The sequence below is a fragment of the Ptychodera flava genome, chromosome 11, assembly GCF_041260155.1.
Source record: "Ptychodera flava strain L36383 chromosome 11, AS_Pfla_20210202, whole genome shotgun sequence".
NCBI classification, from domain to species: domain Eukaryota; kingdom Metazoa; phylum Hemichordata; class Enteropneusta; family Ptychoderidae; genus Ptychodera; species Ptychodera flava.
The window spans coordinates 25575773-25588893 of NC_091938.1; the positions used below are offsets into that span (position 1 = coordinate 25575773).

General features: G+C 37.2%; 1 protein-coding gene across 1 annotated transcript in view; it reads right to left on the minus strand.

The window, feature by feature from the left end:
• Window positions 1–13121, minus strand: part of LOC139143924 (acyl-CoA 6-desaturase-like) — a 59265-nt gene that overhangs the window by 14053 nt on the left and 32091 nt on the right. Inside the window, exon 2 of the mRNA XM_070714538.1 lies at window positions 1325–1420. Coding sequence (XP_070570639.1) covers window positions 1325–1420 — 96 coding nt within the window. The remainder of the gene's footprint in view (window positions 1–1324; window positions 1421–13121) is intronic.

A 13121-nucleotide genomic window follows, 5' to 3' on the forward strand; every position in this document is an offset into this window, starting at 1 on the left:
AATAAAGATTATTTACAAATTTTAGATTAGATGAGGCTCATTGCATCAAATAAACTGAAATTCAAACTGCTCATTATGCTCAGTATTGATCACAGGGGAAAAAAAATCAAATATCTGGAAACATGATCGAGAAAGCTGAATTTTCTGCCTTGAAAGCATTCAAAATATGTCCACACAAGCTGTAGGCCAGTGAGGATGTAAGACTTAGTGAGTCTGGAAAATCTGTCCCCGGGGCTATCTTTAGCGTTTATGATTTGATATACAAGCATCAGACCATGCTTACAGAAATGAAGACAGCAAATATACTGCATTGCTCCATGTATCAGGTTACGACTAAATTACAATTCTACCGAGAAACTTTGCTCGATATTAATCATGTGCAGTCACAGAGCCTCAATGTATAAGCTTTGACATTTCAGAGGCAATTTGAGATGAAAATTATTCGATTTCGAGGTAGAGTGTGCCTCCGGGGACAATTTTAAGGATACTTAAAATTTAACAATATTTTTCTGGTCTGCTATCTTTGTGGACTCATCTTAAAGCCTGTGGAGTGAATCAGCTTCTCACTGTCTCACTATTAAGAAATCTTTCAAATCAGAAATGTAATTTTTCCCCGTGCAGTTAATACAGGGTAGAGCGGCGGCCATTTGTAATTTCCAATATCAGTAAATTTTAGATGAGTTGTTTTACTCATCACAAACGTGGCGAAGAGATCTCTGATTTTTATGGAAGAAAATGCTTTGAAATTTCCTTGGTAAAAGTCATAGCAAAAAATTTCAACTGAAGGGTCCATAGATGCAGAGTCACTTTAAATTCAAGGGCTTTTTGGGACATTTTCATCAATTTTCATGGACTTTTCAGGGTCCAAAAGTCTACTGTCCAGGTATCATTTTGCAAGATATCATTTTTATATATCACTTTATTAACAAATCAATGTTACGATATCATAGCCCAAACATATTGTTTTTACGATGTCTTGACTGATCGTCTTGTGACTTGAAAATTATTGGAGGCTCATCAATTTTCCATGATTTTCCAGGACTCAATTTAATTTTCCAGGACTTTTCAGGGACTTCTTTCAAAGAAAATTTAAAATTCGATGACTTTGTGGGGGTGCACATACCCTGTTCAAGACCCTGTTAAAAACTTTCTGTACAGTGGCATGCATTGCCTTATAATCATTGGCAGCCCATATTTTAACCCTTTCACCACAATGGTTTGGCCCAATTCCATTGTTATCCATGGTGATTGCTGACCTGAATACAGGGAATTAGGGGTGAACAAGTTTAAGGAGTGGATTTTGAAGAGATTGCACAGCACTCACTTGTTTTTGATCATCCTTCGCCAAGTCTCCGAGATACAACGGTTTCAGAAACTTCCGCACAAAATTCTTGTCTGGATGAAACGCAGTAAAGGGATCCTGTAATGGAGACAGACGGATAATGAATTAGAAAACAAGAACTCATTTCCACTTCTCCGGCAAATGAATGATGGGACGTAAAAACCACTTGCTTTTTTCCGGCAATCCTCACGGCTGCGACTTCACCAGGCTATTGTGAGGAGAGCAGCTTTAAGAATAATTGATGTCTACGACATTTCAAATCAAGTTTCTGGCAGTCACGAGTCGATAACGCGCGTGGAAACGCAATTCAATCAATTTGATGCATGTCAGGGTCTTTTCAAGCGTCAAATTGCAGAAGGGGAAAAGTGACTCCAGTCACTGACCAAATGCGTCTCTTTAATTCTTTCACTGTAGCAGTGAATTCCCAATGGTACAGTTGCATGGGGAACAGAGTGGTCATGGTTAACATGTCCTACATAATTTTGTACATCACTCAAATTTTTTTCTCATGGCATGTTTATTTGCATTCTTAACTGTAGAGCAATGATCAAATTATCTTGAATTAATTCATTTTCCCTATATTTAGACCAGTGTTAGTGTCTTAATTTGGAAAATCACAAACTCATTGCGTCAACATTAGTCTCTTTCTAATTACTATTCAGGGAAATTAAATTAATTAAAATCCTTCCTCTTGATTAAAACTCAATGTGACTGACAAGACACAGAACTATAGTCTGTTTTTAACTCAGGAAAAACTGCTGTGAAAATAAAAAATAGAACATGCCTAGGTTTGCATAACTACCAACTCAGCTTTGTTCTTAAAGGTACACGGTCACCGTAAATTTGCATATTCCATATATGGTGAAGGGGCGGGGCTTAGCGTACTACCCCGTAACACCTGTAGCTGTCGGTCCTCCATATTTGATACGTCAAAGAACATGTAGTGGTCTATGCTGCTGAGTATGCCATGGCTGGTCGTGTGGGGGCGTCCTTTTTAAAAAGTGGCCACCCGCGTAAAATCTGTGATTGGCTTATTAAAAACAGGCGACTGAATACCTTTAATTCAAACCCTGGCTTTAACTCTATCATTCTGATTCACAAGAAATATTTATCTTGGGAATTGGGTGATGGGTTGAACGGGATTTTGGGTAACAGGCTGGGTAAATGGGCATGTGGTTAATGAGTATTGGGTAATGGGTTGAACGGGATTTGGGCTGCGTAAATGGAACATTTTGAATCAATAGGTGAAGTGTGGGTCAAGGTGGGTAACTTGGTCCAGGGTATTGGGTGATGGGTTGAACGGGATTTTGGGTAACACGCTGGGTAAATGGGCATGTGGTTAATGAGTATTAGGTAATGGGTTGAACGGGATTCGGGCTGCGTAAATGGAGCATTTTGAATCAATAGGTGAAGTATGGGTCAAGGTGGGTAACTTGGTCCAAGGGTATTGGGTGATGGGTTGAACATCATTGTGGGCAACAGGCTGCGTAAATTGAGCATTTGGTATTAATAGGTGTATGGGTCGAGGCGGGTCATGTGGTTCACGGGTATTGGGTGATGGGTTGATCTATGTGCTCAACGACTAAGCAAAACAGTTTACAAGAATTCTATCAGCCACTGTAAGGCACTTCAACAAGCATGATATTTTTGCTCTGACCACACAGCAAACAACTTTCTGATCAGAAATTCTGAGCACATATCAGATTTGTAGTAACCAATCTGCTTGTCAATATGACTTGAGGCTTACAACATCCATCAAGTCAGGCACAAATATTAGTTTGACAGGCAATTTTCTCGTTTCCATGCCAAAAAATTGGTCAAAATCGGCACACAATCAAATTCATCGGCAATCTTAGCTTATTAAGGAGTATGAAGCTGTGTGTATTTTTAACAGACAATTACTAGCTGGTGACATATATTTGTTATGATGAAATTTTTTGAAACATTTTTCTATTTGAAACCAAGAAAGGTATGCCAGAATACATAGGCCACTGTAGGTGCAAACCAATATGCGAAAAGCTTTCAACATGTATTGAATAAAATATTATACTCTCACCCTGCAACCTAGTGTACATACATTATTCAACATTTTATTACTTTTTCAGATGCAAGACTCTGGCTACCAACTCCAGACTTTCATTTGAACTGTTTCTGACTGTTTTTTATCTGTGAATGCCGTGTATCAAAAAATTGGGGAAAACAAAAAAAAAAGAACCTATAATTGTGAGCTCCCGTCAGCAATGAATATAAAATGAAAGCATATCGCATAAATTACTGAAATCACAGAAATTAAAGCCCGGTAGAAATGCTATCCTTACAAGGTAGCAAACCAGTACTTGTTTTATCTGAAATTTGCTGCTTTTCATACCTCATGATGTACATACTTCGCCTGAAGAGTAATGCAAAAAAAAATTACAGGTTTTGTTTCTCATCCTTCACCTTTCAAAAATGATCTGGTGATGCAGTTTTTATTATTTTCAGTATTTTTTTTCAGCTAACAAGATCCAATTACTGACAAGAAAATGATAAAAGCAGCAATGTTCCCATGTAGCTGTAATTCCGACACACTGGAAGATGAAAACCAGAAGTTCACTGAGAACTATGCCCCACAGTAAGTGAGGCTACCCACAATTCCCCTTGATTTGTTCACTCAGACATTTTTTGCTAAAGGCTTTTTCAATTTTATCAGTTTCATAACAATTTTTAACTTAAAATTTAAGTTCAGGATTATTTGTTGAAACTATGTTCCAAAATTATTGATTATGTTTAAAATTCAAGAGTAAATTGAATGAGAAGTCGATGTTTGGAGGTGCTAAAAATTGCACACTTGTCAAGATAAAGTTATCAGCAACTAAGATGGTCTCATCATACCACCTGTCAGACATGCAAATTTCCTTTGTTACGAACATTTAAAAAAAATCAATACCCTTTCTTTTGCCAACACAGATGCAACTTATTCCCTTAGTTTCCTTAAAAATATTGTGTATGGCTGTCAAAAATCTATGTCGACAAAATTACAAAATTGCTATCTCCTCCGCGGAAAAGGGGTTGATCTTCTCATTATTCACAGTGGGAAATCAGAAAATTATGATTATAAGAACTATGTTGCCAGAATTTTGAAATATGGACCGAGTTGTTCTCTGTACAGAATAAATTTGCTTCAGTCACTGAGTGATCTCCGTGTGTACAGATCATGGTGAATTGTGCTAAGCCTCCCTTACTGTGTGCCCTGTGTACGTGTCATCCTACAGATATTTAATTTTTTCAGCAAAACACAACACATTGTGATTTTTCAAATCTATTTGTTTCCAAGTAAACATGAAGAAAAGGTTGATGCAGATAGGCTATATTGACATGCCCAAGGACGAGAAAAGTTTTTCTCTTTTGGCCCCGAAAAAACCACATTATTTATTAAACGTCTCTGTTTTGTTTGAATACATCACAGCTGGCTATTACAGGTGTGAACAGTGCCTGGATTATATTGTACCATGTAACAGTACCACTATTTGCTAGCACTGATTAATTTTCCATCCAGTGATTTGCTTTTCTTATTAAATTCCTTTGTTGACTAAAATTATTAAGCAAACACGTTTTAATACATGTCCATCAGGTACAGTGGGCCACAACACTTCATTGAGTCAAGAAAAATTAGCGGCACCATGTCAGACGGGACGTTTCCAAGCAACGCAAATTACCCCTGGACAACTTCACGCCGGCTTGAGGTTGAGATGCTGGGTTTTGACCTCTGACCCCAACAGCTGACATTGTCATGGACGTGTTTACTGAGGTTTCTCCGAGATTGGCGTGTTTTACGACAGCGCGATACAGCGGCTATCATGTAGGGTGATCAATCACAAGATGGCTATCAAAACGACTCATGTCTCCACGTTATAATGGCAGGCCTGCCCCTACTGGGTGTTCATGTTTCAAGAATGATATGAAGTGAGACTGGAGGACGGTAAAAATGACATAAATACAACTCAAACAACCAATGTGCAACAGAATCTTGACAAGAATCCCTGGATACCAAACAAACATGCCGGAGAACAAGCCAGACCAACAATTTGTTTATTCTTCCGAGAATGTTATATATTTTTTATTTATATCGTCATTGCCACGGCGATTTTTGTTTCAGAGAAAATCAAACCTGTTCCCCTTCAACTCTGCGCATGCTACTAAAAATCAATAAAAACAGAATTTACAAAATAAATATGATAGATATATTAATATTAATAGGAAAACAGGGACTTCATTAGGTGTCGTAGGGAAATCCCTGAAAAAAATTTGCAGATGAGCGATTTTCACATAACATGGCTGTATACTCACAGGCAGTGAACTGTGACTAGAAAACGGTACCCACTGCTTACTCAAAGGTGCCTACAAGTGACCAGGCACCTGTCAGTGGAGATCAGAAGATTTACCCTTTAAAGTCAGCACGTATAACCTTGTTGGCAGCGCAGTGACCATAAATCAGAGGTGACATCGATTATACTGCAGGCTTCCATCGGCAGAGTTCACCCTTTCAGTGAAATGTGTGCTTGGCCTACTGACCTTGTGCAAAAGTACTTGAAACAATACGTGTGACTGATATCTGCGACAGTTTGACTACCTTTCCTCCTGCAAGCAGATTTACTGCATTTCTACGGCATCTTGTAAGCTGTGTTTTATATGTCATTCACTTTGGAGGACATTGAATAGGTATTCTAAAATTCTGTTTTTAAATTAAGCCATCTGATAGTTTTTACACACTTTTTATATCATATGTTTTATTAAAATTAAGATTACTATAAATAAAAACAATTTTAATGTTTTTCTCTGGCAGTGTTTTATGATCTGGTTAGAAAGAGATCTTGTCCTGAGGTGCTACGAAAATGATTTTTGTCAGCAAATTTCCAATATGATTTCCTTTTGAAAATGTGTGACCTTTGACCTTGACACTGCTCTCAACCATACTTTATTGCAAATTCAACACTTGGCATGAAAGTTTATTCTGAAATTACTGACCAGTACACTGGAATTTCATATCTCGTTGTGGGAATACCTGATATGGGCTGAACTTAATTTCATTCTTGTTTCTAAAGGGACGTAGCTGCTCTGCTGTTGCTATGACGGGTTGCAGGGATGTGAAGCAAGCTTTTTTAATCAATATTTCCCTCTACGATGGAAAATGGAAATTTTTTATCATCGCAAACAGCCACCTATCACTTTCTGCATATTTGAAAAGTTTTTTCATGAACAGTGCACTTAAATTGCAAATTTGAAAGCTTTTCGAATCTCTAGCCTAAGCTCATAATATAATTCCTAGAGCAATATTGTCCTCAGTAAACAATTAGGTTACACTGATCAAGATGTCAATAAAGTGCATTTTGTAGGCTTGCTGGAATATCAGAAGAACAACATTGTGTGTAAGTTTAGAATTTGAAATTGTTTCTGAAGAATTAATCATACAGCATTTAAAACAGTTCATACGATATCATTATTCCAAACATTCACAAAATATAAGCTTTATAACTTTGTGGTATTAATAAGAATTCTAAGTAGAGAGTCGGTCTCAAAGTGTAATAAATTTCTACTAAATTTTCTCATCGGAAACAGTACTTCTCCCCTGGCTATTGCCTGTCATGCTCCTATTAGTGGTAATCTACAACTATTTTTATGAGGAAATTTTGATTGCATCAATGCAATCTTGAAAATAAATCGATTTCTGCTTCAGCAAGCTGGAACACTAAAACTTTTGCTTTTGGAATTCTGTGCTCTGCATAGACCACTGCTTGTTCAGTTTGGTCCTGGCAAGTCGTCCAAGAGCACACCTGCAAGATTGCATTACGGTAATCTTGGAATACATAGATCCTAGACCTAGCACATAATGAAGACAAAATATTCTTGACCTGTGTATTCGATAAAGATATATTGAACATATAGTGGAAATCATAATAATAATGAACTTGTAACATAATGTTGTTGCATTAATTTAATTGTGACAACATTTTGCAGATGAAATGCCGACAGATTTTCCAACCAAAATTTCACAACCAAAATCATTCCAGTTCACTTTACGGTAATTTTAAGATGTTCACATATTTCAAGATCTAAAATTAATTTTCTGTAAGAAATTAAATTTATCACTTTTTTTATAACCTGGGCAAGATTTTCTTTTGTTTGGGCAGACTAACGACCATGGTTTGACAAAATTAAATATTAACTTCACATGCATCAGACCTGTCAGATTTTTGTCTCATGGGCGCAACATTGATAAGAAATCTGCTGGTTGCCATGACAACAACAGAATCATGGATCAGATTGAAAAAAGAAATTGAAACGTTAAAATGAGGTCCTGGAAGATAAATCATGACAATGGGACAAGTGCAGTAGTTAAATCTTGTTCTGGAATCTTTCAAGGAACATCACCCAACGTCTCTGGTCACATTTGAATGGATCAGCATCACTGTTATTCTGTATATTGGACTATATCAGGAAAACACCATGAGCAATCACACGATGAATCAACTCCATGGCCAATATGCTGAGCACTATTCATCCATGAAATCATATTTGGCGATGACGTTCGGTGTAAGACGTATGCATATTAGGTCCTTTGGGGATTTCTATACAGAGACAGCAGCGTTTAAGCTATCTCCATGGCAACTGATACTGCCGGCGACAGCCGTAGCCACGGTGTCAAAATTCAGAAAACACAATCAAAAGAAATACTGAGCAATTTCAAAAATAATATATGTTATATATAGATATATAAACGAACAGGTGCTAATATCGGTTAAGTCATATTACATATTTTCTCTAAAATGCCAAAGTTAGAAATTTTCATTTTGTTTCTCATTTAGGTGAAATTATATATCTATTTGAAATGAGTGGGTCTACAACCTTAAACCTCCAGGTTAAATACTTTTTATCTGACTTCGTAACTAAGGGTCAACACATGTACTTCATGTTCGTAACCATTTATGCGACCATGAACAACATGGCCACATTCCCTACATGTACCACAAGTTAACATTCTAAGTTCATGAAGTTGAATATGCAGGCCGTCATCTGTGCAATCCCTCGTCTGCAAACTAGCTGTGCGATCGGAAATAAAAGGGAAATAAAATTCCTCAGTTAACGATTACTGCGATTTACTGCGAGGGGGTCAACAATTGATTTATTCTCGCCTGATTAGCAACAGTCAATAATAATAATTATCGGGTGCCTTAGAGTCAATAGCTGCAAACCGTGCGGGGCTCCAAAAATAGAGCGGTTGATTTACAGGTCATTTAGAATGACTGAGGAATCAACACAGCTGAGCCTTGGATACATAAACACAGGAAAGTACTCTCACAAGATTAGCGAAAACATTTAGGTCCCCGATAATGGGAGTTGACAAGCCCCATGAAAAAGATTACACCCGACACGCATCGGAGACATGCTGGTGTCGCTATTATTGCCACAAAAGGTGAACAAATGTCTCTTTGATTCGCACTTCAGGTCAGAAGTCTTATGTCATAAATCTATCCATCACGGGTGTCGCAGGTGACAAATTGCTTTATCCTTCTTGAATTCCTGGAAAATCTACTTCCGAGCCAAGATTAATGAAAACCAGATGACACGTTTAATACGGTTGTAAATATTTCATCATTCCATTTCGATGGCAAGCAGAAATTATCTTTTCCTAAGCTTTGTTAGAACCGCTTGTTGGATTGAAAGGCGATTTTACCATGCGCATTTCACAATGCACTTCAGTCTGCAGAATTGAGGTTTCAAGACAGTAGAATTTAACAAAAACTAAATTACATTTCTGAATAGCGTACATGTGTAACACTCGGTGGGTGTCTGAACCCTGAAACTCTCAATGTGACCTTGTGACCCCGGGGCCTTGAAATAACATTTACTTTCTACACAAAGAGTTTTAGTTCCACATTGCCCTCACTCAGTATCGTAATACTTATTGGCTTTTATTCAAAGGTCAGAGAGATCACTGTAAATGTTTAAATCTGTTGATTTCCGTTTCCTTTCAACACGTTTACAAGTACATATGTAGTCATACAGATACGGTGACCTTTACGATTGGTTTTCACAACCACGACCAACTTTTTCACGTCGTGGCACAACATTTCCTGCACCGCAATGACAGAACTCTTTGATTATTTTCACAATGTTGTGTTTTTTTTCTCTGCACAAAAAGAAAATTCCTTGATGTCCTCATCAGGTGAGATGGATTCCCACTTTTTATTAATCCAACAAATATCAATAACATTATCATACTCTTTTGCCTTAGAGAATACTGTTGATACAGAGATAGGACTTTCATCAAATGACTGATCTATTAAATCTGAGAAAATAGGCATAAATGTATAATTTGTACAATACCTGTAGGGGAATATTAAGTGGAATAATTCATTTCAAGACATCTTCAATAAAATACATTTTGACCACACAAAATTACAAAAATGTATCACATCGACACCTTTGTTCATATCCAAAGATGTGCCGGTATTTATTAACCTCAGTCTGACATCTGTACTGATTGACAAATTTGATGTTATGAAAACGAGCACACCCATCCCCTGGCAAAATATACTTAATTAGAAGCTATCGTCTGCAATCCTTGGTTTTCACATATGTTCAAAATTGAATTACATGGTGCTGGTACCGTCTTTTCAATTGAAAATTTTATCAATCTAATCGATCTGTTTTGAGAAGCATACTTGTATCAACACCATATTTCATGTATCCTTAGTTAGACAGAACAAATATGTTTGACATATGTACACTGCCAATTAATGATAGATTCTGAGTGTACGGCACCATGGGTAATTAAACATGCAAGTAGCAAGCAAAATCCATTGTCTTGACCTCTGACCCCTGCTCCTTTCGTTTTCATTAAACTTTGGAACTATGAACACTTGATGTCAAAATTATGATTGATTAGAATAGAATAGAATAGAATAGATATTTACTGAACCGTATGCCAGTCTGGCATATTAGCACATACAATATTCAACTTCAAGTTGAACATTGAACATCTCCCAAACACATTGAACTTCTGATTTAGGTTTGTTGAAATATTTCAACTGCTGGTAGATTTTTGAACAGCAATTAAAAATATTTCAAAACAAAGCCTGAACAGTGATTGAGTATCCTGCAGATATACACGGTTTCAATGGTGTAAATGAGGTGTATATAGGTAGTGCAAATTTTCACACAATAATTGCACTAGAGCCAAACCCGCCTCCCACTGACCACAATAAATTTGGTTTGTCACGCTTATAAGTATGATAGCCGTATGCAAATACTTTTATCATGCATCTTAGTGTGAGGTAGAATTTAACACAAAATGAATATTGGCTTTATATTGGATATTTTCACTTAAAAGATTTCACTGTTTAAGAAAAATCAGAATATCATGAGAGGTTTCAGTGACAGTTGAAGTCGTAAACGGCCATGGGAAGTCTTATATTTCTGCAAGCATGATGGAAACAATTTTACAATAAATCGCTCATTTGAAAAAAATCAACATCATGGTTTATGTGCACCATTATGCTGATCAATGCTTACATGCAAAAACAACTCTCCCTTGTGCCATATTGCTCATTTTCTATACATTCCTGACTTTCAATATTGAAGACAATAAAATATTTTCAAAATTGAAGTTTGTGAGACAATATTATCTACATTATTGCAATCATCTTTCAATGGGTTGGGCTGGATCACACCTGTAGTCACCGTTCAACATTTGATCTCAATGGTCAGTGTAGTCCAGTCAAACACATTATTCCAAGACTTTACTTTTATAGATGTAAAACAGCCAATGGAAAGCATGACACCTGTGAGATTTTACAGATTTGCAGTTTTGTTATCTGTGATTCCTAATCTTACGGTGCTGCAGAGCAGTTTGTAGAAGTGCTGCACTCCCAGGACGGCAATGCTCAGGAAAAGATGTAGGAGAGATACTGGATGTTATAGACACCATTCAATGATATTGATCTGATTTTGAAATGTCGCCTCAATTCAGTGGAAATCTCAAAAACGAGACAGATAGTGGTCATTTTAATCTCAGTTACACCACTTTACAGCATTGAATTCTGTTATTTTTATGAAGGGACATCACAAATACATAACACATAAATGGCCGATCATAACAGTATCATACAAAGGTCTTGTACATACACTACAGCTTCTCTGATCTAGATAAAAGCTTATAACCACCATCCCTAGGACAGCCAACTGGTTTATTTTGAACATTGTTAGCTGAGGTGTTTCTACATGTGAATATACCATTCTAAGGTATTTTCAAATAAACATTTGCGGGGGGGGGGGGGGGGGAACAGCAAAAGCTAGCTGTATGCACACATGCTAGACTACCCTCCCTCTTTGATTAGAATATCCCCCTGCCTGCCACCTGCTTGTTTTCACCCTCCTCATGGAAGAAACTCCCCACTACCCACTGGCCCTCTCCCAAGTTCAGAAATTCCCCGCTGCTCCTTCTCTATCATGTGAGTTTGCCCCCTCCAGAATCCATACTTTCCCTTCTGCCAACAACCACACTATAGCTTCAAGTTGTTTCACAAGTTCACCACTTTACCAAAGAAAAACATTTCCCAGCTTACAAATGTTTACAAATGGTTCTATTCCGGAATAAAAAGGACGCGATGCGTTCTACACACTCAGTACGCCCAAATAATCACGTGATGCAGGTACAAACAAGCCCACATGTGTACTAACGCGTATGGAAATACACGTACGTCTATGCGCCTTTGCGCACATGGCTTTGTTTGTACCACGGTCGATTCGATTTCCGGGTTTGGCCCATTGCATCCCTGCAACAGTTTAAAGTTCAAGCGCCCCCTCCCCCTCCCCGATTAAGTTGTAATAGGAATAAGATCATTGTGATAAGGGACAAAGAAGAATCCTAGCCAGTCCTACTAATTACTGCCCCTCACTTCCCCTCACTGCCTGTCAGGAAATTAACCTTCCAATTACTGTAATCAGTCGATTTCTAAACACCAAAGACCACCAATATTTATAGACAACTACAAAATATGAGTCTGTTTTAATCGCAATGCCTGCGTCCTCTCTCAGAGCTGTCATCAATATCTATAACTGGAGCGCTAATTTCCCGATGGGCAGTAACAGGCAATGTTCAAGCATCGAATACGATCAGCGTTGCTGCTCCTTCAAAAATCAACATTTTTTGGGTCTGGGACGACTAATTTGGTTGGTTTTATAGACAGTATACAATGGTCTTTGGTATTGAGATATCAACTGATTACAGTAATTAGAAGGCTAATTTCAACAGGCAGTGGTCACGGACATCGACAGGCGGGCAGTAAGTGGTATTTGCATGTACGATCACACGATAATAATAATAATAATATTTTATTGCTTGCTTGTAAATATAGGATTTACATCACATTTGTGGCAATAAAAGTGTGATACAAAAATAAGTTCAAATTTTCTTCAATAAAGATTAAGTATTATACAGTATAATAATAGTAGCTAATAATAAATATAACTAGGTATTTCTTTGTTTATATAAAGTAAAAATATAATCAGCAAGTTGTTCATTAAAAGATAACTCTTGTTTTGTTAGTAGAGAAATAAGCTGATTTTCAGTATCGTCGTTTGGGAAATTGATTTTACTGAAAAAGTACTTTCTTTGGACTTTGTATTTCTGACAGACTAATAAAAAGTGTGTTTCATCTTCAATACTGTTGGTGTTACACTGATTGCAGTATCTTTCAGTAATTGGGGTTTTTGGAACAGTGTGTCTCCCTTTTTCAAT